Genomic DNA, 25578 nt, shown 5'->3' with positions numbered 1-25578 from the left:
AGTTGGCACTTCCCTGACCAACCTGTCTGATGGAGCCTGGCTTCTACCCACTCTGGCCTCTCTCTGTCCCTTTTTCATCTTTTTTTTTTTTTTTAAATATATAGCACTTATTGATACCTGTCATAATATATCTGTTTTCTATCTTCCCCACTGGAATATAAGCTCCATGAGGACAATAATATTGTCTATATTACCTGACATATACTAAGTGCTCAGTAAATATTTTTGGGAGAATGAATAGCTAAACTTTGCATTGGAACCTTGCAAAGGAAGCCCTTCAGAATGAGGCTCAGTGGCCTCTGGCCTGAGAGAGATTTGACCAGCCCTCCCTATACTGGAAGAACTAGGACAAATAGTTTCTAAAAGGCCCTGCCGGCCAGGAACAGTGGCTCACGCCTATAATCCCAGCACTTTGGGGGGCTGAGGCAGGCGGATCACTTGAGGTCAGGAGTTTGAGACCAGCCTGGCCAACATAGTGAAAACCCGTCTCTACTAAAAATACAAAAACTAGTTGGGTGAGGTGGTGCACGCCTATAATCCCAGCTACTTGGGAGTCTGAGGCAGGAGAATGGTTTGAACTCAGGAGGCGGAGTTACAGTGAGCCGAGATCACACCACTACACTCTCCAGCCTGGGCGACAGAGCAAGACTCCATCTCAAAAAATAAAATAAAAGGCCCTGCTGCATCAGAGATTCAGTGACCAACCCCTTAAATTCCTGGCAGGCACGATGGCTCATGCCAGTAATCCCAGCACTTTGGGAGCCTGAGGTAGGAGGATTGTCTGAGGCCAGGAGTTCAAGACCAGCCTGGGCAATATAAACAAAACTATATATATATAGTTTTCATATATATAAAATTTCATATATATAAAATTTTAAAATTCGTAAATGTGGTAAAGAAGTTTGGTTTGGGAAAAACATCACAGATTGGGAAGAGAAACAGTTTGTTAATGACTTGGAAATCCTCCCTTAGTAGAAATGTCAGCTTTCACTGGGCACAGTGTATTCACTTCCATAAGATGAGCTCCTCGTCTTCTTCACCTTCACTTGCCATTATAGGTGCTGGCCCTGCCATCAGGGATTGGTTATAAAGTTTTGTCTTTTTGTCGTGCAGGTACTGTGTGGTTTTATTGACTGCTGAGACTACCAAGTTGAGCAAACCCTTTGAGGCCTTCCTGTCCTTCGCCCTGGCAAACACTCAAGACACAGTGAGATTTGTGCATGTCTACAGCAATCGGCAGCAGGAGTTTGCCGACACCTTACTACCAGACAGTGAGGCGTTTCAAGGGAAATCAGCGGTGAGCCACAGAGTCTCTCCTCATCCCAGGCTCTTCACAACTATGTGGCACTTGATTCTGTTTCCTTCTTCCTTGAGAGTGTTGAATACAGATTCTAGGAAATCTGAAACTCTGAAGCCTATTTTCAAAGCCTACTCTCTTGTTTTTCCTTTTTCTTGATTTTTTTTTTTTTTTTTCTTTTGAGACAGGGTCTCACTCTGTCTCCCAGGCTGGGAGTGCAGTGACATGATCTCAGCTCATTACAGCCTCGACCTCCCAGGCTCAAGTGATCCTCCCACCTCAGCCTCCCACATAGCTGGGACCACAGGCACACACAACCACGCCTGGCTAATTTTTTGTATTTTTTTGTAGAGATAGGGTTTCGACATGTTGCCCAGGTTGGTCTCAAACTCCCGAGCTCAGGCAATCCTCCCGCCTCCCAAAGTGCTGGGATTACAGGCATGAGCCACTGCTCCTGGCCTAAAGCCTACTCTTAAAACAGTTTATGACCTGGTCTTTTTACATTCTGGATGTCAGCCTCAGGCACCCACAGAAACCATGTTTTCTATCAGTGAACGGTAAAGGTCATCAGTGCTTTTCACCAGTTTTTTACTAAGGCAAGTCTGGTCTTGCAGCATCCTAGATCCTAGATTTTACAAATCCTTAGGCCACTGGTAATGTGCTCTGGAAATTTCTGCCCCCCTCTGCCTCTTTAACTTCATCCTGGTTGATCTCTCCTGCCTTTCTCCTGCATTGTCATCACTTCCTACAGAAACAAGAAATTCTCCTCTGACTTTTCATCATTTTCGCAATCATGGAAAATCTCTCTAAAAAACAAAGGTTTCCATTAATATTAAGTCAAAGATTATAAAGCAAAGTCTATTGAGAAAAAAGAGCTTTAACTTTTAACAAAAGCTTAGGAAAGTCACCATAAAAGTTATTTCTTGGGCCGAGCGCGGTGGCTCACACCTATAATCCCAGCACTTTGGGAGGCCGAGGCGGGTGGATCACTTGAGGCTGGGAGTTTGAGACCAGCCTAATCAACATGGTGAAACCTCATCTCTACTAAAAATACAAAAATTAGCTGGTGTGGTGCACACCTGTCTGTAGTCCCCACTACTCAGCAGGCTGAGGCACGAGAATTGCTTGAACCTGGGAGGCAGAGGTTGCAGTGAGCCAAGATCGCACCATTGCACTCCAGCCTGGGAGACAAGGGCGAAACTCTGTCTCAAAAAACAAACAACTGGGCCAAGTGTGGTGGCTCACAGCTGTAATCCCAGCACTTTGGGAGGCCAAGGCAGGCAGATCACGAGGTCAGGAGATCGAGACCATCCTGGCTAGCATGGTGAAACCCCATCTCTACTAAAAAAAAAAAAAAAAATACAAAAAATTAGCCAGGCATGGTGGCAGGTGCCTGTAGTCCTAGCCACTTGGGAAGGCTGAGCCAGGAGAATGGCGTGAACCGGGGAGGCGGAGCTTGCAGTGAGCCAAGATCACGCCACTGCACTCCAGCCTGGGCGACAAAGCAAGACTCCGTCAAAAAAAAAAAAAAAAAGAAAGCAAACAACTGTAACTTAACCATGCTTTTGAAACTTCTGATGTTTTTTCTCTACTTTTCTTCCAGGTGTCTATTTTAGAAAGGCGCAACACAGCAGGAAGGGTGGTGTATAAAACCCTGGAAGACCCTTGGATTGGGAGTGAGAGTGACAAATTTATCCTCTTGGGCTATCTCGACCAGCTGCGTAAAGATCCAGCTCTTCTGTCCTCTGAAGCAGTGCTTCCTGACCTGACCGATGAACTTGCCCCTGTGAGCATCAGGGCTGGGAAGGGTGGGACACCAGGAGGGCTTGTGAGTACACAGTGCTGGTGGCGGATTTCTGCTCAGAGCAGAGGTCCAGCAGCAGCACTGTGTTGCAGGGTAGAGGGACTCTCCCTTCCGGCTTTAGTCCTGACCATCATCCATTTTCTCTCTACATAGGTTTTTCTCCTTCGATGGTTCTACTCTGCTTCTGACTACATCTCAGACTGCTGGGATAGCATTTTTCACAACAACTGGTAGGGATATTGCCAGGCTGAATTTCTTTTTCTCTGTTAATACTGATATCACTGTTTTTCTTTTGAAAAGAGTTCATCATTATTAAATTTCAAGGTACACTTGATGGGGCAAGTGGAAGAACGTTTACACATTTTCTATTCCCCTTTTTCTTTCTTTCAGTAACTTCCCTTTTTTTTATTTTTTACTTTTTTTTTTTTTTTTGAGACAAAGTCTTGCTCTTGTCCCCCAGGCTCAATCTGGGGATCACTGCAACCTCCGCGTCCCAGGTTCAAGCAATTCTCCTGCCTCAGCCTCCTGAGTAGCTGGGATTACAGGCACCTGTCACCATGCCTGGCTAATTTTTGTATTTTTAGTAGAGATAGGGTTTCACCATGTTGGTCAGGCTGGTCTCAAACTCCTGACCTCAGGTGATCCGCCCGCCTCGGCCTCCCAAAGTGCTGGGCTTACAGGCGTGAACCACTGCTCCCGGACATTTTTTATTTTTTATTTTTTTTTGAGACAGAGTCTCACTCTGTCACTCAGACTGGAATGCAGTGGCACGATCTCAGCTCGCTGCAACCTCTGCCTCCCAGGTTCAAGCGATTCTCCTGTCTCAGCCTCCCGAGAAGCTGAGATTACAGGCACCCACCACCATGCCCAGCTAATTTTTGTATGTTTAGTAGAGACAGTGTCTCACCATGTTGGTAAGGCTGGTCTCGAACTCCTGACCTCAGGTGATCCACCCACCTCAGCTTCCCAAAGTGCTGGGATTATAGGCGTGTGCCACCGTGCCCGGCCACTTCCCTTTTTTTATATTGGCTGACTGACCCTTTCCCACTGGCTAGGAAAGGATCACCCATGGCTGCCATTCTGGGCAGCAGAGCCTGGGACTGTCTCTTCATCAGGGAACCTCTGGTGCCCAGCACAGGGCCTAACACACGTGGAGTCCAGTGTATAGATGTAAAAGGAATGAGTGAATTAACCTCAAGAGGGATACCCACTCCCACCTACTGATGAGACCATGAGCCCCTGAAGGACAGAACCACATCTCATTCGTGTTTGTGATTCCTGGCACCCAACACAGCACCTGACAAATGACAGCCTTTGATGGGTGTTGGTAGGTACATAAAATTTCAGAACACCAGTCCTAGATGAAATCTTGAAAGATCAATTTTATCTCCCTACTCCACCCCTCTGGGCTACATCTGAATTTTTCTGGCCAGAAAAAAATCAGTAAAGTTGAGGAAATAATTCCACAATGTCAGAAAATTCTTCCGTGTTTACACCTTAAGTCCTTTATTATCCCTTTTATTGTTTCCTCATGCAGAACTTATTGAGCATAGCCTATTATACTGAGATACAAAATCAAACTTTTAGAATAAGCTGTCTGTGAATTAGAACACTGAGCAATCTCTACCTTCCCCTCCACCACCTCCACCCACCAAGAAAAGCTCTGTTTGCCTGAAATTAGTAAGCGTTTATTGGTGTGAAGAGTTTTTGGTTTGGGATTTTTATTTTATCTTTTTTTAGCTGGAGAGAAGAAATTTTAACTTGAGCTAATAGTTTGTTAATTTGGTTTTAGGCGGGAAATGATGCCCCTGCTGTCCCTGATCTTCTCTGCCCTCTTCATCCTCTTCGGCACTGTCATCGTTCAGGCTTTCAGGTAAATGTCCTGTGGCTTTTCGGTGCACCACCATGGTTGGTGTTGACACTTTTTTTGTAAAACTCCTTTTTTCTTACTTTAGCGACTCTAATGACGAGCGAGAGTCAAGCCCTCCAGAAAAAGAGGAAGCCCAAGAGAAGACTGGGAAGACTGAGCCAAGCTTCACCAAAGAAAACAGCAGGTTTCTCTAACAAAACACCAGACTCACCTCCCCGGCACCTGTCCCCCAGATCCTGTCATCTGATAACGCAGCATTGGAACATAGAGTGTAGAGAAGAACTCTCATGCACCTCCTCCCATGTAAACTGTGGCTACAGGGAAAAGTCACTGTGACTTGTGTTTACTAAGACCCTGTAGGTGTTTAGATGCCTTAGATTTCATAATGAAGGCAGAAGGAAAGAAGCCTATCAGGCAAGTGTTAGGTGAGCCAGAAGCAGGACGTGGTTTATCCCTGTAAGTGTCAATGAACGTGACCAGTCTTGTGCACACACACACCCAGCAGCAAGAGGCCAGGGTCTCCGAGACAAAGAACATAGACTGAATGATAGTTGTCTTCTTCATTCTATCCTAGAGCAACTTCTGCACCTGAAAAGCAGCATCAAGCAGGGCACAGTGGCTCACGCCTGTAATCCCAAGACTTTTAGGAGGCCTAGGTGGGAGGATTGCTTGAGCCCAGGGTTTGAGACTAGCTTAGGCAACATGGCAAGACCCTGTCTCTACAAAAAACTTACAAAATTAGCTGGATGTGGTGGCAGGCACCTGTAGTCGCAGCTACTTGGGAGGCTGAGGTAGGAGGATCACTTGAGCCCAGGAGGTCGAGGCTGCAGTGAGCCATGATCGTGTCGCTGCACTCAAGCCTGGACAACAGAGCAAGAACCTATCTCAAAAAGAAAAAGAAAAGCAGCACAGAAAGGCTGTTTGTAGGTCAGGGATTACCAAGTCAGGCCATCCCCATCCTACCAATGTGTTAGACTCAAGAATAGTGAATAACATACCTAGTCTGGTTAGAACATAGCATTTTCTTTCAGCTGTTTCTTTTCAAAGTAATGACTTTCCCCCTATCCTGACAGCATCTTAACTCCTCAATATTTCTCCACAGCAAGATTCCTAAAAAAGGCTTTGTGGAGGTAACTGAACTCACAGATGTAACATACACCAGTAACTTGGTACGTCTGAGGCCAGGCCACATGAATGTGGTCCTCATCCTGTCGAATTCTACCAAGACCAGCCTACTACAGAAATTTGCTTTGGAGGTCTACACATTTACTGGGTAAGCGTGTGTGTGTGTGCATGTATGTATGTGTGTGAGAGAGAGGCAGGCACACTGAAATAGCACGCTTTTCTCTTTGGTCTTGTGGGGCTTTATCCATGCAGCAAGATGCTGGCTGTGACCTTTCCAATCCAGACATCTGAACCATTGCGACAGGGACCTCTTTTCCCACTTCACTTCGTGTTTTGTTGGTTCTGAACAGAAAAGCTTGAACTCAGTGTTATTCCCTGAGCCCTTTCAGTTACTGTTCTCTAGCCCTTGTGTATTTTCCAGAAGAGCAATGTTAAGTTCCACCGAGCAAGCGATGGGGGAATGGGTGATTGAAGTGTCGCAGCTGCTGGAGAGGCACTGGCTCCCACAGAAGGCCTTCTTTTTCTCTGTGTTCAGGCCCCATCCAACACAAAGCGTTTTCCTATTATTTTAAGTCTCACTGGGGTATTTATTTTCTCAGCCATTAAATGTGTCAGGAAATACCCTGAGTCCTCAATTCTCTTCTTCCTACAGGAGCAGCTGCCTACACTTCTCCTTCCTGAGTCTAGATAAACACAGAGAATGGCTAGAATACTTATTAGAATTTGCTCAAGATGCAGCTCCAATCCCAAACCAATATGATAAGCATTTCATGGAGCGTGACTACACTGGTTATGTACTGGCTCTGAATGGCCACAAGAAATACTTCTGCCTCTTCAAGCCCCAAAAGACAGTCGAAGAGGAGGAAGCCATAGGGTCGTGCAGTGATGTTGACTCTTCCCTCTACCTGGGTGAATCTCGAGGGAAACCTTCCTGTGGCCTTGGATCCAGGCCCATCAAAGGAAAGTTGAGCAAGCTCTCTTTATGGATGGAACGCCTGCTGGAGGGCTCCTTACAGAGGTTTTATATCCCATCATGGCCTGAACTAGACTGAGAGGATTTTCCAAAGAGATTTGAACTCTTCAGACTTTTTAACATGCCCCTGTGAACAGGTATTTTCAGGACTCAAACTACCACAATGAACAGAGTATAGATTTTAGATTGCTCTTCTAGAACCATGGCTAGAAGAATCTTTCCTTTGTCCTGTTCTAACCTAGGAATGAAAAACACCACCAGTTTGAATCGCCTAGATGAAAATCTTTTCCTCTGGGTGTTATTTTTCCCCACTGAATGCCACACCATTGAAAATAGACTGCTCATCCCCTCTTCCTTTCTTGTCCCTGTCCCATGCTCACCCCACCCTCCTGTCCTGTGTCTTGGAGAAGCACAGGGCTCCACCCTGCAAGCGGCATCTGGCGGACCCTCATGAGCCTGTCGTGCAGGCCGGGTCATTGGCCCCTTCCCCAGTCCCGGCCCTGCTGTGCTGCTGCCATGGCGCATGCTCCTAACCCTGAACAACCCACGGCAGCTTCTAGCCCCGCATCTGGAAAAAGGCCCCTTGCCAAGCAATCTCACGTTTACTGGTTGTTCTGGGAGTAAGTGGCTAAACGTATATTTTGGGGGTATCCCCCAACAACAGTTTGTTGGCCACAGGTTGAAAAGGAAAGGAATAAACGGGAGTTCTGCATGTGAGTTCTCAAGAAAAGGAAAGGGAGGCTGAGCAGTGGCTGAAGCGATGCAGCCTTGAGACACGCTGTGAGCATCCCATCCGCCGCCCCAGCGCTGCTGGTAGCCAGGGGAGGGGTCTGCACAGCGAGAAGTACTGTGATGACTGAGCCGTTGACATGTATGTCTTCAGATGCCTTTCTGCCTCTGTCGATTTTAGGGTATGGATATTAGGAGCCATAACTTGTAATCTTGTTCTCTGAACGTAGAGATAAGCTGCTATAAAGCCAGTAGATGTTAAACTGAAGAGAAATTATTCCCACCTGCTATGAGTCAGGCTTAAGGAATCTCTTCAATAGTGTCTCTTTAGTAAAATACCAAACATGTCTTTGTATCAAGGAACTTAAAATTTCTCAACAATTGTATTTTGAACACTGTTACCCTAAAAGTGCTGTCTCTTCAAGTCACCTTTTGCAGGAAGTGAGCCAAGATTTGTTCTAGACTCCCATTTTGCAAAAGGCTTACTTTCCACTTCTGGGCTGTATTTTGATGTCTCATCTTCATTGTTTTCACTCTTAACTTAGAGCTGCTTCACCAGTATTGGGGTCAGACTGGCCATCAGCACCTGAGCGTGCTGAGCTCCAGGTGTAGTGGACCCCAGGCTGCCTCATACCAGCCAGTTAGAGAGCATACCTTTTATTTTTCAGGGCAGAATGACCAGTGGTTCTGAGTTTGAGTTTGGACAGCTTCAAAGAGTGGTCCGTTCAAATGTCAAAGCAAGGTGCCTTTGGTGGCTTTGTGAAGGGTGAAAATCAGTGAAGGGACATTTACTAAGTATTTCTTTTTTTTTTTTTTTTTTTTTTTTGGTGTTGAGACAGAGTTTCACTCTTGTTGCCCAGGCTGGAGTGAAATGGTGCGATCTCGGTTCACCGCAACCTCCACATCCCAGGTTCAAGTGATTCTCCTGCCTCAGCCTCCTGAGTAGCTAGGATTACAGGCATGTGCCACCATGTAATTAGCCCGGCTAATTTTGTATTTTTAGTAGAGACGGGATTTCTCCATGTTGATCAGGCTGGTCACGAACTCCTGACCTCAGGTGATCTGCCTGCCTCAGCCTCCCAAAGTGCTGCTGGGATTACAGGCGTGAGCCACCACTCCCGGCTAAGTTAGTATTTCTTTAATCTTAATGCTTTAAACTAAGCCACTTGGATCCTGAATAATTTAAATCTTGAGCTACATTGGTAAGTAATAAATTATTTAAGGCCAGGAATTCCTGTAGTTTTCATGGAGTCTGTAGCTTTATTAAAAAATAAATCACTGCCAGGCTTCATTCTTCCATATGATCCTCTAAAAATGGACACTTCCTCTGAATGCTGTATCTCATGGCACCTGGTCCAACTAGAAATAGTCAAGGAATTCATTTGGCTCCTTGATACATCAGTCCTCAATATTACTTTCTAGGTATTTTATGGCCAGATTGCTTATATGAGTGGTCTTTTGGTTTGGTAGTTTTTTATTTTTAATTTCTGTACTAATGAAATTCCTGACTTTAATTTCTGAAAACCAAAAACTCTCCAAGTGTATTTATTTATATTTTTTTAATGGAGACGAGGTCGTGCTATGTTGCCCAGGCTGGTCCCAAACTCCTGGCCTCAAGCAGTCCTTCCACCTTGGCCTCCCAAAGTGCTGGGATTATCAGTATGAGCCACCATGCCAGATTTGTTCATTTTTAAACATTTTTATCTCTTCAAGTCATCTTTTGATCTTTTAAAAAGCACCTTCAAACAGCTGCACCTTCCATTTGCACTAGGAAATGAAGGTAGTGATGGGATTGGCAATGTTCCTGGCAGATGTTTCAGCCCAAAAGCTCTTCTACAGACTGATTTAGAGCTGGTGCCCTATGAGAATATTAGGGAGCTTTTATTTTAAATTGAACTTTACCCTTGTCCATGCAAGGCATTCCTCCTGAATGCATCCATGAATTTGTTTACTTTTGTGTCAAACATATGAGCCATTGTCATGCTCAGCCTGTGCCACCATTGCTCTGTCTGATGTATGTAATCATACAAGACCCGATTTTGGTTCTAACACAGTGGTCTTTGACTATCAACATTGATGTTTTTAGAGATGGGTTCTTCTGGTTGATACAGACTATGCATTGCGTTTAGCAGATGGGGTAAAACTGGCCTAAAACAAGTCTTTGCAGAATATATGCCAATTTCCAAAAAAAAAAAAAAATTTGTTCAGGTGTTAGTTGCACAATTTTTATCTAACACTGAGGCTATCAGCTCCAACTAAACAACATTTCAGTGGGTGAGGCTGCCCTAACTTCCATCAGGGGCCATGGTCTCACTGCCATCACTTATTAGCCATGAGAATTTGGTTGTAGTTTTCAGGTAGGTTGGTTTCTTCCTCATTTGCAGCTTGTTGATACTTGTTCCTTTTTATTTATTAACATCCCAATCAATTTGCAGCTGCCATCATTACATAAATACTTTTCTGTTATAAAAAGAAGTGTGATCTGACTGTTTTTTTAGTGATTTCCTTTGTTTGGGAATAGAGGTTGGAAGCACATACTCAGACCTGTTTTATTAACTAGAATTCTTTAAAAGCTGATGCCAAACATCTTTACAGATGAACTGTAGTTCACATCCACCTGTCTGACATTGTCCCCTAAAAACAAGTGCAGTGTGGCAGCTGCTGAATCTGTCTGTTCAGTTTGTCAAGGAGGATGATTATGCTTGGGAGAGATCTGAAAAGGTGAATATTTTGCACTTTTGATACTCTTAGGAACAAATAACTTATTTGGCAGATTGTTTCTTTTTTATGTTTTGGGTGTTGTTTTTGTTTTTTGACTTTTTTTGTATTGTGAACAGGCACTGAAGCTGATGTTATTTTAAGATTATAGAATGGAAAAAGAAATAAACTATTTTAATGTCTGATAATTATGGGGTAGCCCTTGCATTGCAAGATGATGATTTGATTATGGACACATTATCAACAGAATTGAATTTGCATGGAACTCAACACACGCTTAAGATCACCACAGCCTAACTGCAGATTTCAGGAATTACAGTCATAGAGGGTACATCAACTTGAAGAGTAGATTGAGTCTTACAGGAAGTGAGTTACAATAAGTAACATTAAGAGCCCAGCTGCCAGCCTGGCCAACATGGTGAAACCCCGTCTCTACTAAAAATACAAAAATTAGCCGGGCGTGGTGACGCATGACTGTAATTCTAGCTACTCAGGAGGCTGAGGCAGCAGAATTGCTTGAACCCAGGAGGCGGAGATTGCAGTGAGCTAAGATCGGGCCACTGCACTCCAGCCTGGGGGACAGAGCGAGACGCCATCTCAGAAAAAAAAAAAAAAAAAGCCCAGCTGATGTTTTCCAGTTTTGTTTTGTTTTCTGGGGTTTTTTTGTTTTGTTTTGTTTTTTTAGTAGAGACGGGGTTTCACCATGTTGGCCAGGCTGGTCTTGAACTCCTGACCTCAGGTGATCCTCCCGCCTAGGCCTGGGATTACAGGCGTGAGCCACTGGGTCCGGCCTGGTTTTTTTTGTTTTTGTTTTTGTTTTTTTGGAGACGGAGTCTCACTCTGTCACCCAGGCTGGAGTGTAGTGGCATGACCTCAGCTCGCTGCAACCTCCACCTCCCGGGTTCAAGCAATGCCCCTGCCTCAACTTCCTGAGTAGCTGGGACTATAGGCACGCGCCAGCACGCCCAGCTCATTTCTGTATTTTCAGTAGAGATGGGTTTTCACCATGTTGGCTAGGCTGGTCTCGAACTCCTGACCTCAAGTGATCTGCCCACCTCCGCCCCCCAAAGTGCTGGGATTACAGGCATGAGCCACCGTGTCCAGCCTTAGGTTTTCTAGTTCAGAAGACATTTTGTGTACCCTTCTAGGCCTCTGAGCAAGAAGTTTCTTCATTAGGCTCTCCATGTTACTTTATACTTTTTACTTAGGTTCACAGTGGTCCTAAAACCAAGATGCAGCCCTAAGCACCTCATAGGAGAAGCTGTATTTTTTTTTTTTTTTTTTTTGAGATGGAGTCTTGCTCTGGCACCCAGGCTGGAGTGCAGTGGTGCGATCTCAGCTCACTGCAGCGTCCGAGGAGGAGCTGTATTTTAAAGGAAGATACTCAATACTCTAGGAAGCAGATCATCAAAATTTTAAAAAGCGGCTGGGCGTGGTGGCTCATGCCTGTAATCGCAGCACTTTAAGGAGGCTGAGGCGGGCGGATCACCTTAGGTCAGGAGTTCAAGACCAGCCTGGCCAATGTGGTGAAACCCTGTCTCTACTAAAAATACAAAAATTAGCCAGGCGTGGTGGCAGGCACCTGTAATCCCAGGTCCTCAGGGGGCTGAGGCAGGAGAATCGCTTGAACTCGGGAGGCGGAGGTTGCAATGAACCGAGATCATGCCATTGCACTCCAGCCTGGGTGACAAGCAAAACTCTATCTCAAAAAAAAAAAATGTTTAAAAGGAGGATATAGAAATATGGAATGCTTATACAGTATTATTTCATAGTTTTTTTAAATGTCATGTTTCTAATGTTTAGATAATCTTGAAAGAAATTCTCCTCACTTCCCCTTTATCCTCCATCTTTCATCAAAGGAAAAAAAAATCAAAGCAGTACAAGTACTCCTTTTTTTTTTTTTTTCCCCCAATTAATCCAAGTTCCTTAGAAATGTTGCCGTTTGGGTGAGAATTCTACTGACTATCCCGACTTCACAGCCAGCAATGACACTTTCAGCAGAAAGTTTTCTTGGCATAAACTCTTTAGTTCTCAGACTGCTTACTCATAAGTTCTTCTTGAGAACTTGTGAGCGACGCAATCTGTTTTGTCTTGAAGAGCACAAGACTCAGACGGTTGTCACTTTGGGGAGAGCACACAGCATCTCAAACAGCAGGTTAGCCGCCAGCAGGGCTGTGTTCCCTACGAAAAAGTAAAACCTCACATGAATACCCTGCAGACCACCCCCTGAGCCAAGCCTTGGGACTCCTCAGCTTTCTTCCCCTTGTGCCTCCTTTTCCAGAGCCCTGTCTTGTGCACCCCTCTAGGGTGCCCACCAGCTGTGAACACGCTTGCCCAGGCTCTCTGCCTCCATCAAGCATCATTTGGGAATCATATTTTAAAATTCAGAAAGTTCTTTGTTTACTCTGAGAACAGATTTTTCCCAAAGGAGAACCCATAATAATGATGTGTACTGTATTATCTACCCTCTGAGGTCGATAGGCCTAATTACATAAGCTCGTCTACATTACAATTATTGGGATGGCGTCTGCTTTGAAGATCTTAACCAGCTAGGTTCCTATTTGATAAATATTAACATATATTATTTACGCTTTAGAATTCACTTTGCAATGAAACATCAAAGGAGACGGGGATTGGGCCACCCTGTCACTAGACTGCAGGCTGGTTTCTTTCTCTTCTGCTGATTAGTGGGCAAGCTAATGATACTTAACTACCTCCTGGGGGTTTTGTTAGGGTTAATGAGCTCATGTTTGTAAGGTGCGCAGTAATAGGTGTGTTTTCTTCACCATTGGACATGCTCAGCTGCTTCCCCAAGTCATATAAGGGACTCATCCTTTTTTTTTTTTTTTTTTTTGAGATGGAGTCTCGCTCTGTCACCCAGGCTGGAGTGCAGTGGCGCAATCTCAGCTCACTGCAACCTCCGCCTCCTAGGTTCTAAGCGATTCTCCTGCCTTAGCCTCCTGAGTACCTGGGATTACAGGTGTGTGCCACCACACCTGGCTAATTTTTATATCTTTAGAGAGATGGGGTTTCGCCATGTTGGCCAAATTGGTCTTGAACTCCTGACCTCAGGTGATCTGCCCACCTCGGCCTCCCAAAGTGCTGGGATTACAGGCTTGGGCCACCATGCCTGGCCCCATTTTCTACTTATTAACTAGCTTCGTGTAATTTAAGCTACCGGCTTGCCCATGGATCACAGTCTCTTTGCTTACTCACCAGAAAGATCATACGGTGGTGAAACTTCGACAAGATCACAGCCCACCACGTTCAGGCCTTGACAACCCCTGATGATCTCCAGAGCCTATTCAAGATCAAGACTGAGTTGTCCACAGTGGTAATCATTTACAGTGAAAAGCACCCAGTAGAGCTTTTCCCAGCACACGCCACCCTTTGACTTGGAATTGGCTTTCCCTCCATAAACATTTGTTGACTGCCAGGCACACTGGCAGGCCTCCCAAAGACACAGATAATGCGTACACAGTCCCTGCTCCTCAGGGCTGCATGGTGTGGTGATGGAGACAATGAAACCAATCGTTTCAATGTCATGCACCAAGGGCTTCAAGAAAAGCAAGCCCAGAATGGTATCAGCACAGTTAACAGCCTGGAGAGGTGGGTAAGGCTTCCCCAAGGTGGAAATACCCAGTTCAAGGGATAGGCCAGGCAGAGGGAAAAACACAGGCAAAGGCACCAAGATGGGAAAAGTTCAGGTAGTGAGATGTGGCCAGAAGACAGAATAAGTGAGGGAGACTGATGGGAAGAGAGTGACCTTGTCTGAAAGGGTTCCCATCCTGCAGGTGAAAAGCCCAGAAGGTCGCTAAGCAGAGGGATGAGGAATGTGTTTCAGAAATCCCTCATGAGAAGAGAGGATGGTTACAGCCATTTCAAGAGAGAGAGTTATGGCCACCCTCCTTTTAAGATCTTAGAGGATGTAAGGTACTTGATTAGGTTTAAGCAGTCTTCATTCATTTACTCTCAAATGTCTTTGAGTGCCTACTATTTGTATTAGGCACTGTCCTATGCTCCAAGGACAAGGTAGGGAACAATACATAGGTCCTGCCCTCGGGGAGATTCTAGTCATAACCATTCTGCCCCCGTGCATTTACTCCCAGCACACATTATTGGAGCTTTATTTGGGTGTTTCTAAAACTCTTGAGCTTACCTTGGCAGGTAATTGTGCCATCGCATGCACTTTATTTATTTATTTATTTATTTATTTATTTATTTTTGAGACAGGGTCTCTGTCACCCGGGCTATAGTGCAGTGGTATGATCACGGCTCACTGAAGGCTTGACCTGCTAGGCTCAGTTGATCCTCCTGCCCCAGCCTCCCTAGTAGCTGGGACTACAGGTGCACACTAGCACACCAGACTAATTTTTATTTTTATTTTTAGTAAAGATGGGATCTCACTATGTTGCCCAGGCTGGGCTGAAACTCCTGGGCTCAAACGATCCATCCACCCTGGCCTCCGAAAGTGCTGAGGTTACTGCCTGAGCCACTGCGCCTGGCCCGTTGTATGCACTTTTATTTAAATTTAACCCTAAAAAGATAAGTTTAGTGTTTTTGTTTGTTTTGAGATGGAGTTTCACTCTTGTTGCCCAGACTGGAGTGCAATGTCATGATCTCGGCTCACCGCAACCTCAGCCTCCCAGGTTCAAGTGATTCCCCTGCCTCAGCCTCCCGAGTAGCTGGGATTACAGGCATGTGCCACCATGCCCAGCTAATTTTGTATTTTTAGTAGAGATGGGGTTTCTCCATGTTAGGCTGGTCTCAAACTCCCGACCTCAGGTGAACCACCCACCTGATGCCTTGGCCTCCCAAAGTGCTGGGATTACAGGTGTGAGCCACTGCGCCCGGCCAAGTTTAGTGTTTTTGGTTGGTTGGTTGGTTGGTTTTTTTTTGAAGTGGAGTCTTGCTCTGTTGCCCAGGCTGGTGTACAGTGGCACGATCTCAGCTCACTGCAACCTCCGCCTCCAGGGTTCAAGCAATTCTTCTGCCTCAGCCTCCCAAGTAGCTGGGATTACAGACGCCTGCCACCGTGCCTGGCTGATTTTTGTACTTTTAGTAGAGACGGGGCTTCACCATCTTGGCTAGGCTGGTCTCGAACTCCTGACCTTGTGATCCACCCGCCTCGGCCTCCCAGAGTGCTGGGATTCCAGGCGTGAGCCACGACACCTGGCCAAGTTTAGTGTTTTTTTTTTTTTTTTTTTTTTTTTTGAGACGGAGTTTCACTCTTTCGCCCAGGCCAGACCGCAGTGGCTCTATCTCGGCTCACTGCAAGCTCTGTCTCCCGGGTTCATGCCATTCTCCTGCCTCAGCCTCCTGAGTAGCTGGGATTACAGGCACCCGCCACCGCATCCAGCTAATTTTTTTGTATTTTTAGTAGAGACGGGGTTTCACCGTGTTAGCCAAGATGGTCTCGATCTCCTGACCTCGTGATCCACCCGCCTCGGCCTCCCAAAGTGCTGGGATTATAGACGTGAGCCACCGTGCCCGGCCAAGTTTAGTGTTCTTAAGAGAGGATACTATAATGTTGTTCCCATGAACTGTTGTTTTCATGGCAGATGAACTGAAGGCAGGAAGAGCAAATAAAGGACAAACTAAGGGACTATTATATCCCAGATAGGAAATGAAGGCCCTTGCCAAAATCAATCACCCTTCAGTAAGAGGGTATTCAAACTTATCCTCAGCCCAGAGAACAGAAAAGGCCTAGGTGCTCTGCTCTTAAAATCCTACCTTGGCGGCCAGGCGCGGTGGCTGACACCCGTAATCCCAGCACTTTGGGAGGCCGAGGTGAGTGGATCACGAGATCAGGAGTTCGAGACCAGCCTGACCAACATGGTGAAACCCCATCTCTACTAAAAATACAAAAATTAGCCGGGCATAGTGGCATGTGCCTGTAATCTCAGCTACTCAGGAGGCTGAGGCAGGAGAATCGCTTGAACCTGGGAGGCGGAGGTTGCAGTGAGCCGAGATCGCACCACTGCACTCCAGCCTGGGCGACAGAGTGAGACTCCGTCTCAAACAAACAAAAATCCTATCCTGATTCCTAAAGATTCGCTTCAAGTCCTAGGAAAATGGGTGTTAAGTGTCTCCACCCCCAGGATCTTCACTGGTGGAATCTCCTTACCTGACTAGGAGTGAGACCAGCAATTTCAGGTGTCCCTGTCCCTGGCGCATAGGCAGGATCCAGAGCGTCAATATCAAAGCTGATATAAATGGGTTTGCCTCCCATCTGCTGCCTGACTTCCCCCATCAGAGGAACCAACGACTTCATCCAGCAGTCTTCAGCCAGGACTACCCGGAAGCCCTGCAGAGACAGGGACTGAGGTTTCTGTCTGGCAGCATTTACAGGGCATTTCCTGTTTGCCAGCCCCATGCTCAGCTCTGTGTGCACATGACACTTGACCCTCCATCTCCATGAAGAGGGAACTATCCTATTTTACAGGTGAGGAAGGGAAGGACAATGAGTGGTAAGGCAGCAGGGTCAAAGCTGACTGATGGAGTTGGAATCAGAGAGAAGCTTTGCTAAAGCAAGAGTGGGAAACAGCAGCTCACGCTAGCACCTTTTGAATTGCTCTGTCCAGAAGACTGGCCTTGGCACGCTCTAAAAGCAAGGGATTTGGGTCTGTTCCATTGGGGTCTTGTCATACATGTCTATCTGAGAGCCATTCTGCCTAGAGGGTATGAGGACCAGAACTAAGACGGTGGCAACTCATCTTGGGTCCGGACTTCCTCCCCTCTTTTTTTTTTCTGAGACGGAGTCTCACTTTGTCACCCAGGCTAGAGTGCAGTGGCGCGATCTCAGCTCACTGCAACCTCCACCTCCCACGTTCAAGCAATTCTCCTGCCTCAGTCTCCCGAGTAGCTGGGATTACAGGTGCGCACCGCCACACCTGGCTAATTTTTGTATTTTTAGTAGAGACGGGGTTTCACCATGTTGGCCAGGCTGGTCTCGAACTCCTGACCTCAGGTGATCCACCCACCTTAGCCTCCCAAAGTGCTGGGATTACAGGTGTGAGCCACTGTGCCCAGCCTCCTCCCCTCTTCTAAGCCAGCGCCGTCCGAGGGGTTGGTCGATTTCTGCTTGTCTCCCCCGCCCAGCGATAGACTTCCCATGGCCCATAAACCAACCTCCTCACTCCTATGCTCCATATGCCCCTGATGATGCAAACTCAGCCTTTTATCCCTGCTTTCAGACTTGATTAGTAAAGCCCCTGCTGAATCCCTGGTTGCCACTGGTGAGGCAACAGAGAGGAAGACATTTTGAGGGGCAAGGGTGGGGAGCATTCGGTCTGTCACCTGGCTCCGGTTGTATCTGTAGGGATCCAAGGTCGTGGAAGAGCCCCGGATGCCAATCTGCACCACACGCTTACAGTCCAGGAGACCCTCATCCACACACCGGCGGAAGGGCGCCCCGTGGTAGAGCTTCTCTCCTAGGGCCTTGTCGGTCGTGTCCGTGTGTGCGTCCACATGCAGCAGCCCCACTGGGCCATGCCTGATGACAACAGGGCAGCTCAGAGGCCAACCCTCCCTGTGGGGCCCTAGCACAGCCACCCTTCAGGCCACCAAAACTTGGTGACAATTCACAGCCAAAAAGGGGAGACCTGGCATCCGTTTTCTGCCTTGCAACTGGTTCCTGTCTTCTTGAGATCACTTAGCATCTCAGAGGAACAATAAACTCACAGAAGTCAGGCAGGAAATAGACATGTTTTGGCTGCCACCCACACCTATCACCCAGAATTTGCTTCACTTAGAGACAGGATGAGAATCAAGGGTGGTGGCACAGGGGAGCTTGGCTGAAGGCTTAACTAAACCAAGACACACCCTTTCTCCAACCGAGGAAGAGGAAGCTTTAATCCAGCTCTCTCCATAACCTCCATCAACCCCTGCCAGCCACCCAAAATAAACATCTGATCCAAATCCGTGAGGAATAAATGCAGCTTTGAGCAAAGACCTGCACCCTCCCACCTCCAACCAGAATGCCACCCACATGTGCTTCCACAGACACATTCTGGAGCTGCCACCCTCCACCCGGGTCCTTCTGTCTCTTTCTCAAACTAAATTAGCCAAAGTTGGCCAATCCTGGGTAGACTTCCACTACTGGCAAATCAGTCTTTTGACTGGGAAAGGTGCCCTTTCAGGAGGAAACAAGGGCCTCTCAGCAAGCTCCACCATTGTGCCTGTCAGTGTTTGTTTTTGGCCATTGAAGCAAAACAGAAACTGAAGTTAACTGAGGTTGTGTATTTCACTAGAGGCTCATCTTCCAAAAACAGAAGCAAGTTGAAAATGCTGAGCACACATACCAGGAGAGATCTAGGGCAAGGGAGGGTGGCCAGAAGTGTTAATAATAAATTGTCTTGGCTTCTAGCTGCTGACTGACAGAGACACCTGGAGCTCAACCTTAATTTTGATCCCCAGAAGCAGCTCATAATCTGAGCCAGCAGCAGTCACCTAATGCCACCAAACAGCAAATAACTCATTCCCTAGCTTCTGGCTTTTGAAATCTTGCTGGGCCCAAGCCATTTGAGACTTACTTTTTTGCCATCGCTTGCAATATGGGATATGTGATTGTGTGATCTCCACCTGCAAAGAGGAAGAAGAAAACATCTGGAAAGTGAATTGGAGGATTACATAGAATAATCTTTTTTTTTTTTTTTTTTTTTTTGAGATGTAGTTTTGCTCTGTTGTCCAGGCTGGAGTTCAATGGCACAATCTCGGCTCACTGCAACCTCTGCCTCCCAGGTTCAAGCGATTCTCCTGCCTCAGCCTCCCGAGTAGCTGGGATTACAGGTGTGTACCACCATACCTGGCTAATTTTGTATTTTTAGTAGAGACGGAGTTTCACCATGTTGGTCAGACTGGTCTCAAACTCCTGACCTCAAGTGATCCACTCGCCTTGGCCTCCCAAAGTGCTAGGATTACAGGCGTGAGCCACCATGCCCAGCTGAATAATCTTAACTCAATTTTCACCCTTTCAGCCTGGGGGGAGTTATAACCACAGCTACAGTAAGATCTTATAGAATGGCAGGATGCTGAATGAGCCTGGGAGGTCAAGGCTGCAGTAAGCTGTGATCGTGCCACTGCACTCCAACCTGGGTGACAGAGTAAGACACTATCTCAAAAAAATGAATAGCTTGCTGGGCACAGTGGCTCATGCCTGTAATCCCAGCAGTTTGGGAGGCCGAGGCGGGCAGGTCACCTGATGTTGGGAGTTCAAGACCAGCCTGACCAACATGGAGAAACCCCGTCTCTACTGAAAATACAAAATTAGCCGGGCATGGTAGCGCATGCCTGTAATCCCGGCTACTCTGGAGGCTGAGGCAGGAGAATCACTTGAACCCAGGAGGCGGAGGTTGCGGTGAGCCAAGATCGCGCCACTGCACTCCAGCCTAGGCAACAAGGGTGAAACTCCATCTCAAAAAATAAAATAAAATAAAATAAATAAATAAATAGCTTGAGCCTAGAAGTTTGAGACCAGCCTGGGCAACACAGCAAGACCACGTCTCTAAAAAATAAAAATAAAAATAGACCAGGCGCAGTGGCTCACACCTTGGGAGGCCAAGACAAGCAGATCGCCTGAGCCCAGAAATTCAAGGTCCACCTGGGTAATACATTAAGACCCCGTCTTTGCAAAAAATACAAAAATTAGCTGGGCATGGTGACAAACGCCTGTAGACCCAGCTACTCGGGAGGCTGGAGTGGAAGGATCACCTGAGCCCAGGGAGGGCAAGGTTGCAGCGAGCCATGTCGGCACCACTGCACTCCAGCCTGGGTGACAGAGTGAGACCGTGTCTCAAAAATAAATAAATAAAAGAGGAAATTAGACAAGTTAAGAGCTACTCTAGGAATTGCCTTTTCAGAGTATTCTAGGAAAATGCCTAGAATAGCTCTGTTCAATAGAACCTTCTATGATGATGACAATGTTCTATCTGCACTGGCCCATATGGTAGCCACTATCCACATGTGACACACATGTGACATACATGTAGCTAATATGACTAAGAAACTGAATATTTTATTTTAATTAATTTGAATTTAGGCCGGGCGTGGTGGCTCACGCCTGTAATCCCAGCATTTTGGGAAGCTGAGGCGGCGGATCACCTGAGGTCAGGAGTTCGAGACCAGCCTTGCCAACATGTTGAAACCCTATTTCTACTAAAAATACAACAAATTAGCTGGGCGTGGTGGCACGCGCCTGTAATCCCAGCTATTCAGGAGGCTGAGGCAGGAGAATCACTTGGACCCAGGAGGCGGAGGTTGCCGTGAGCCAAGCTGGGCAACAAGAGCAAAACTCTGTCTCAAAAAAAAAAAGAATTTAAGTAGCCACATGTGGCTAATGGCTACCTTACTGGACAGCACAGACCTAGGAAAGTATTCTTTCTGATAATAATAATAGTTAACATTTATTGAAGCTTAAGATATGCCATGCATAGGTCGGGCGCAATGGCTCACACCTGTAATCCCAACACTTTGGAAGGCCGAGGCGGGCAGATCACCTGAGGTCAGGAGTTCGAGACCAGCCTGACCAATATGATGAAACCCCGTCTCTACTAAAAATATAAAAATTAGCCGGGCATGCTGGCGGGCGCCTATAATCCCAGCTATTCAGGAGGCTGAGACAGGAGAATTGCTTGAACCCGGGAGGCGGAGGTTGCAGTGAGCCGAGATCGTGCCATTGCACTCCAGCCTGGGCAACAAGAGTGAAATTCTGTCTCAAAAAAAAAGAAAAAAAAAAAAGATATGCCATGCTTGATGCTGGGCATTTCATGTGCACTTTCATTATATGCCCCTCACAGCATGCAGTGAGTAGGTGTTACTGTGATCATTCCCATCTTACAGGTGAGGGTGTGAAGCATCAAGCTCGGTATACAGCAACATTGCTAGGGAGAAGTGCAGCTGAGACTTCAAACCATGCCATCGGGAAACCACACTCCTCTCCGTATGCCATGCAGGCTAGGCTCTCTAACTTGGCAAAAATGAATTTGGATATTTAGGAAAAGATCCCTGTCATTTTAAGTATTTGTGAACAAGAGAAAAAGTGAGAGTGGGTCAGGGGTGATGATAAGGGGAAAGCTGCCCTATAGGTTGATGTAGACCCTGAGCAGGACAAAAACACCCTCTTTGCAGTCCTCCTCGCAAATAAAGTCATTAGAAACATCATCTTGGCCGGGTGCGGTGGCTCATGCCTGTAATCCCAGCACTTTGGGAGGCCAAGGTGGGCGGATCACTTGAGGTCAGGAGTTCAAGACCAGCCTGGCCAACATGGCAAAACCCCGACTCTACCAAAAATACAAAAATTAGCCAGGCATGGTCGTGGGCGCCTGTAATCCCAGCTACTTGGGAGGCTGAGGCAGGAGAATTGCTTGAACCCAGGAAGTGGAGGTTGCAATGTGCTGAGATTGCACCACTGCACTCCAGTCTGGGTAACAGAGTGAGACTGTCTTACACACACACACACACACACACACGTGAAATATTCTCTCCCCAGGGATTAAAATAAATGAATTACAATGCTCTCTTTCCTACTGTCTGCACATTTGCAGTGGCTTGCAGGGGAGAAGTAGCTGTACTCAAGCCCCTGATAAGTAAACCCTGAGTGCAGGGAACTACTCTGGCTCTTGCAGACTGACATTACCCAAGGTCAGAGGAATACAGCCAGCTGCTACAATTTTCTCATAGGCCTCTTGAATTCGCCGGCAGCTGTCCTGAAGGTTGTAAAGATTGACATTCACATCGCCTAGGTCTGCAACCATGAGGGACTGGAAGGGGAGGGCCCCCGTGCTAGGATTGACTGTCCGAAGCATCACTGATTCTTCCCGGATGCGGCGAGGTCCGAATCTGCAGAAGGAAGAATCATCCTGTCAGCCACCATCTGCAGAGATTTCAGGCTTTGCTTAGGCCAGGGCTTCTCAGCCTCAGCAATTTGGGACCAGATGATTCCATGTCGCGGTATTGCATAATGGAATGTTTAGCAGCATCCCTGGCCTGTACTCACTAGGTGCCACTAGCACCCTTCCTCCAAGGTGTAACAACCAAAAACGCCTCCAGATACTGCCAAATGTCCCCTGAGTGCAAAACCGCCCCACTTGAGAATCACTGATCTAGGCTATATATCGAAGAGACTAAATAAGTGTACTAAATGGCATTAGCCAATTTCATGATCTACCTGAGTCTCAGTTTCCTGATTTGTAAAATATTTACCTTGCACTGTAGTAAAAATTAAATGAGGTAATCTATGCAAAGCACCTTGCACTTAGGAGACATTTAATAAGTGCTGGCTTTCATAATTCAGATCAGTACGGTCAGATATAGTGTTGCTGAGCTGAATCAGAAATTGCTGACGTTCAATAACTAGGAAGATGAATTTTGCTTCCTTCGACTTGATCCTAGGAAAATTGCCTTCATTTGAGCATTTCTTGAGTCAGGTGACATCTTCAGATTTGGGGAAGGGGCAGCCAGTTTCTGCTCTCAAATGCAATGTCACCTGCCACTGTAAGCTGGGGAGAGGAGAGGGGAGGAATCCACAGCAGCCATCCCAGCAAGGCCCCAGGATGGGGACACAGAGAAGGTTCAGGCTCCAGAATCCCTTCTTTTTTCTTTTTTTGAGACGGAGTCTCACTCTGTTGCCCAGGCTGGAGCGCAGTGGCGCAATCTCAGCTCACTGCAACCTCCGTCTCCCGGGTTCAAGCGATTCTCCTGCCTCAGCCTCCCGAGTAGCTGGGATTACAGGCCCGCGCCACCATGCCCGGCTTTTTTTTTTTTTTTTTTTTTTTTTTTGTACCTTTGTAGAGACAGAGTTTCACCATGTTGGTCAGGATGGTCTCAAACTCCTGACCTCGCGATCCGCCCGCCTCAGCCTCCCAAAGTGCTGGGATTACAGGCATGAGCCACCCGGCCGGCCAAAATCCCTTCTTGACCAATGATGACACTAAGCTGTGGGAGGCCACGCCCATGTTGAGCCCTGGGGGTTGCTTATTGAGGGTCCAGGGAAATCAACCATCTCAAACTATAAGGGGCATTTTGGAGCCGGCCACCAGCTTCCAACTCGACCCGGGGCCAGCAGGGGCGCCTGTCTCGGTGCTTTCCATGCCCGACAGCCAGCAAGCAGTCCCTCCACGTGTACCCGGCCCCCGTCCTTCCGGCCTTACCTCGCCCCAGGCCGGTTGGAGGTCCCAGTATCCAGGGGCACCCCGATGAAGGCAGCGTCCAGCCCCTCGGGGGAGGTCTGCACCGGCAGGCGCATCATGGAGCAGACGCCCACCGGCCGGGCCACGAACTCGGGGCTGGGGGGCTGGTTCCGGGGCGCGTCGGAAGCCTGGCGGCTCTGGCGGCGCCCCGGGTGAAAGAGCCCTGCGGCAGGACGCGCGCCCACGCCGGGGCCCGGGCCCCGGGCGCACCCGGACGCCAGCAGCCTCAGCATTGCCGCGCGCGGCCAAGACCTCACCGACCAGACCGCCCGCGAGGCCGCCGCGATCTGGCTGGTCCCGAACGGCGAGGCGAGTGTGCACGCGCCAGAGCCGGAACCCGAGCCGGCTCAAAGGTCAGGGGCGCCCTGGGATCAAGGCGGGGGAGGGGCCCCAGGGACCTGCCGTGCTCTCCCCTCAACCCCTCTGGACTTCAGCCTCTGGCAAATAGAGTCAGGCTGGGGGTGCCCACTGGCCAGCACTGTGCCAGGGGTGTCTGCGCCCTGCTCCCCACTGTGGCCTTCAGCAGCCTCTTCTCCCATTCAGAGTAATTCTGCTTGTTTTTATAGAGACGGTCTCACTGTGTTGCCCAGACTGGTCTCCAACTTCTGGACTCAAGTGATCCTCCCACCTTGGCCTCCCAAAGTGCTGGGATTACAGGTGTGAGCCACAGCAGCCACCCCAGAGTAATATTTTTAAAGCCAGAAAGATATGAAGGAAAATGATCTTTCTCTAAGCCAGAAAAATAGGAAATGCATTTTTTTAATAATGTATTTTTAAATGTCCAGGGATAGGAATCTCAAGAAGCAGTAAAGTTAGTTAGCTACTTAGCTAGCTAGCTAGTTATTTTGAGACGGGGTCTTGCTGTGTTGCTCAGACTGGAGTGCAATCATAGCTCACTGCAGCCTCAAACTGCTGGGCTCAAGCAATCGTCTCACCTCAGCCTCCCGAGTAGTTGGGACTACAAGCGTGAGCCATCGCGCCTGGCCAGTAAAGTCTTTTTAAATAACCTTGTTAAAAAAGGACTAGAGGCCAGGGGCGGTGGCTCACACCTGTAATCCCAGCACTTTGGGAGGCTGAGGCAGGCAGATCACGAGGTCAGGAGATCGAGACCATCCTGGCTAACATGGTGAAACCCCATCTCTACTAAAAGTACAAAAATTTAGCCGGGCATGGTGGCGGGTGCCTGTAGTCCCAGCTACTCGGGAGGCTGAGGCAGGAGCATGGCATGAACCCGGGAGGCGGAGCTTGCAGTGAGCTGAGATCACGCCACTGCACTCCAGCCTGGGCAACAAAGCAAGACTCTGTCTCAAAAATAAATAAATAAATAAATAAATAAAGGACTTACAGGCAAGCTGTAAGGAAGGTCACAGTGCCAGAGAACCTGCTACATCCTCTTTATTTCTAAGGGGAAAGAAAAACACACTGTGGAAAGAAAGAAGTGATTTGTAATGGAATTATGTGAGCCATTTAGCGGTATTATATATATTATTTTTTCTGATCTCTAAATGTTGAGATTGAATGGAAAAGGCTCACATTTGCATTTACGTTGCAACCTCTACACAAAGGTTGCACATTAGGCCAGGCGCGGTGGCTCACACCTGTAATCCCAGCACTTTGGGAGGCCGAGGTGGGCGGATCATGAGGTCAGGAGATGAGACCATCTTGGCTAACATGGTGAAACCCCATCTCTACTAAAAATACAAAAAATTAGCCAGGCGTGGTGGTGGGCACCTGTAGTACCAGCTACTCGGGAGCCTGAGGCAGGAGAATGACGTGAACCCGGGAGGGCGGAGTTTGCAGTGAGCCCAGATCGCGCCACTGCACTCCAGCCTGGGCAACAGAGCAAGACTCTGTCAAAAAAAAAGGTTGCACATT

The 25578-nt window shown here is 47.5% G+C and overlaps 2 protein-coding genes across 5 annotated transcripts in view; one reads left to right on the top strand and one right to left on the bottom strand.

Moving 5' to 3' along the window:
* DNAJC16 (DnaJ heat shock protein family (Hsp40) member C16) overlaps positions 1 to 10704 on the top strand; it is a 46861-nt gene extending 36157 nt beyond the window's left edge. For all 4 annotated transcript variants that reach the window (XM_008951766.5, XM_003806255.5, XM_055097943.2 and 1 more), the window contains 7 exons: positions 1114 to 1297; positions 2901 to 3083; positions 3255 to 3331; positions 4894 to 4974; positions 5057 to 5155; positions 6074 to 6244; positions 6749 to 10704. In XM_008951766.5, the coding sequence (XP_008950014.1) occupies positions 1114 to 1297; positions 2901 to 3083; positions 3255 to 3331; positions 4894 to 4974; positions 5057 to 5155; positions 6074 to 6244; positions 6749 to 7148 (1195 nt within the window). In that variant the 3' untranslated portion in view covers positions 7149 to 10704. The remainder of the gene's footprint in view (positions 1 to 1113; positions 1298 to 2900; positions 3084 to 3254; positions 3332 to 4893; positions 4975 to 5056; positions 5156 to 6073; positions 6245 to 6748) is intronic.
* A 127-nt stretch (positions 10705 to 10831) lies between these two features.
* Positions 10832 to 24251, bottom strand: AGMAT (agmatinase (putative)). The gene is made up of 7 exons (XM_003806256.5): positions 23665 to 24251; positions 22152 to 22354; positions 19051 to 19099; positions 17816 to 18011; positions 16644 to 16823; positions 13733 to 13817; positions 10832 to 12697 (listed from the first exon to the last, which is right to left on the bottom strand). The coding sequence occupies exons 1-7, from the start codon at positions 23934 to 23936 to the stop codon at positions 12624 to 12626; spliced, it is 1059 nt and encodes a 352-aa protein (XP_003806304.1). The 5' UTR covers positions 23937 to 24251; the 3' UTR covers positions 10832 to 12623.
* Between the last annotated feature and the right edge of the window lie 1327 nt (positions 24252 to 25578).

Source organism: Pan paniscus, chromosome 1, assembly GCF_029289425.2.
Source record: "Pan paniscus chromosome 1, NHGRI_mPanPan1-v2.0_pri, whole genome shotgun sequence".
In the NCBI taxonomy this organism is placed as follows: domain Eukaryota; kingdom Metazoa; phylum Chordata; class Mammalia; order Primates; family Hominidae; genus Pan; species Pan paniscus.
The sequence above is the reverse complement of the archived record's forward strand: the minus strand, read 5'-3'. Positions and strand labels throughout refer to the sequence as shown.

Bases quoted from the DNA above. Each gene is read 5' to 3' on its own strand.
- AGMAT (XM_003806256.5), bottom strand. From the start codon at position 23,936: ATGCTGAGGCTGCTGGCGTCCGGGTGCGCCCGGGGCCCGGGCCCCGGC. The intron at 18,012-19,050 runs GTAAGTCTCAAA...TGTTGTCATCAG, and splicing joins TTGCAAGCGATGGCAAAAAA to GCATGGCCCAGTGGGGCTGC. The intron at 16,824-17,815 runs GTGACAGACCGA...CTGTCTCTGCAG, and splicing joins ACAGATACAACCGGAGCCAG to GGCTTCCGGGTAGTCCTGGC.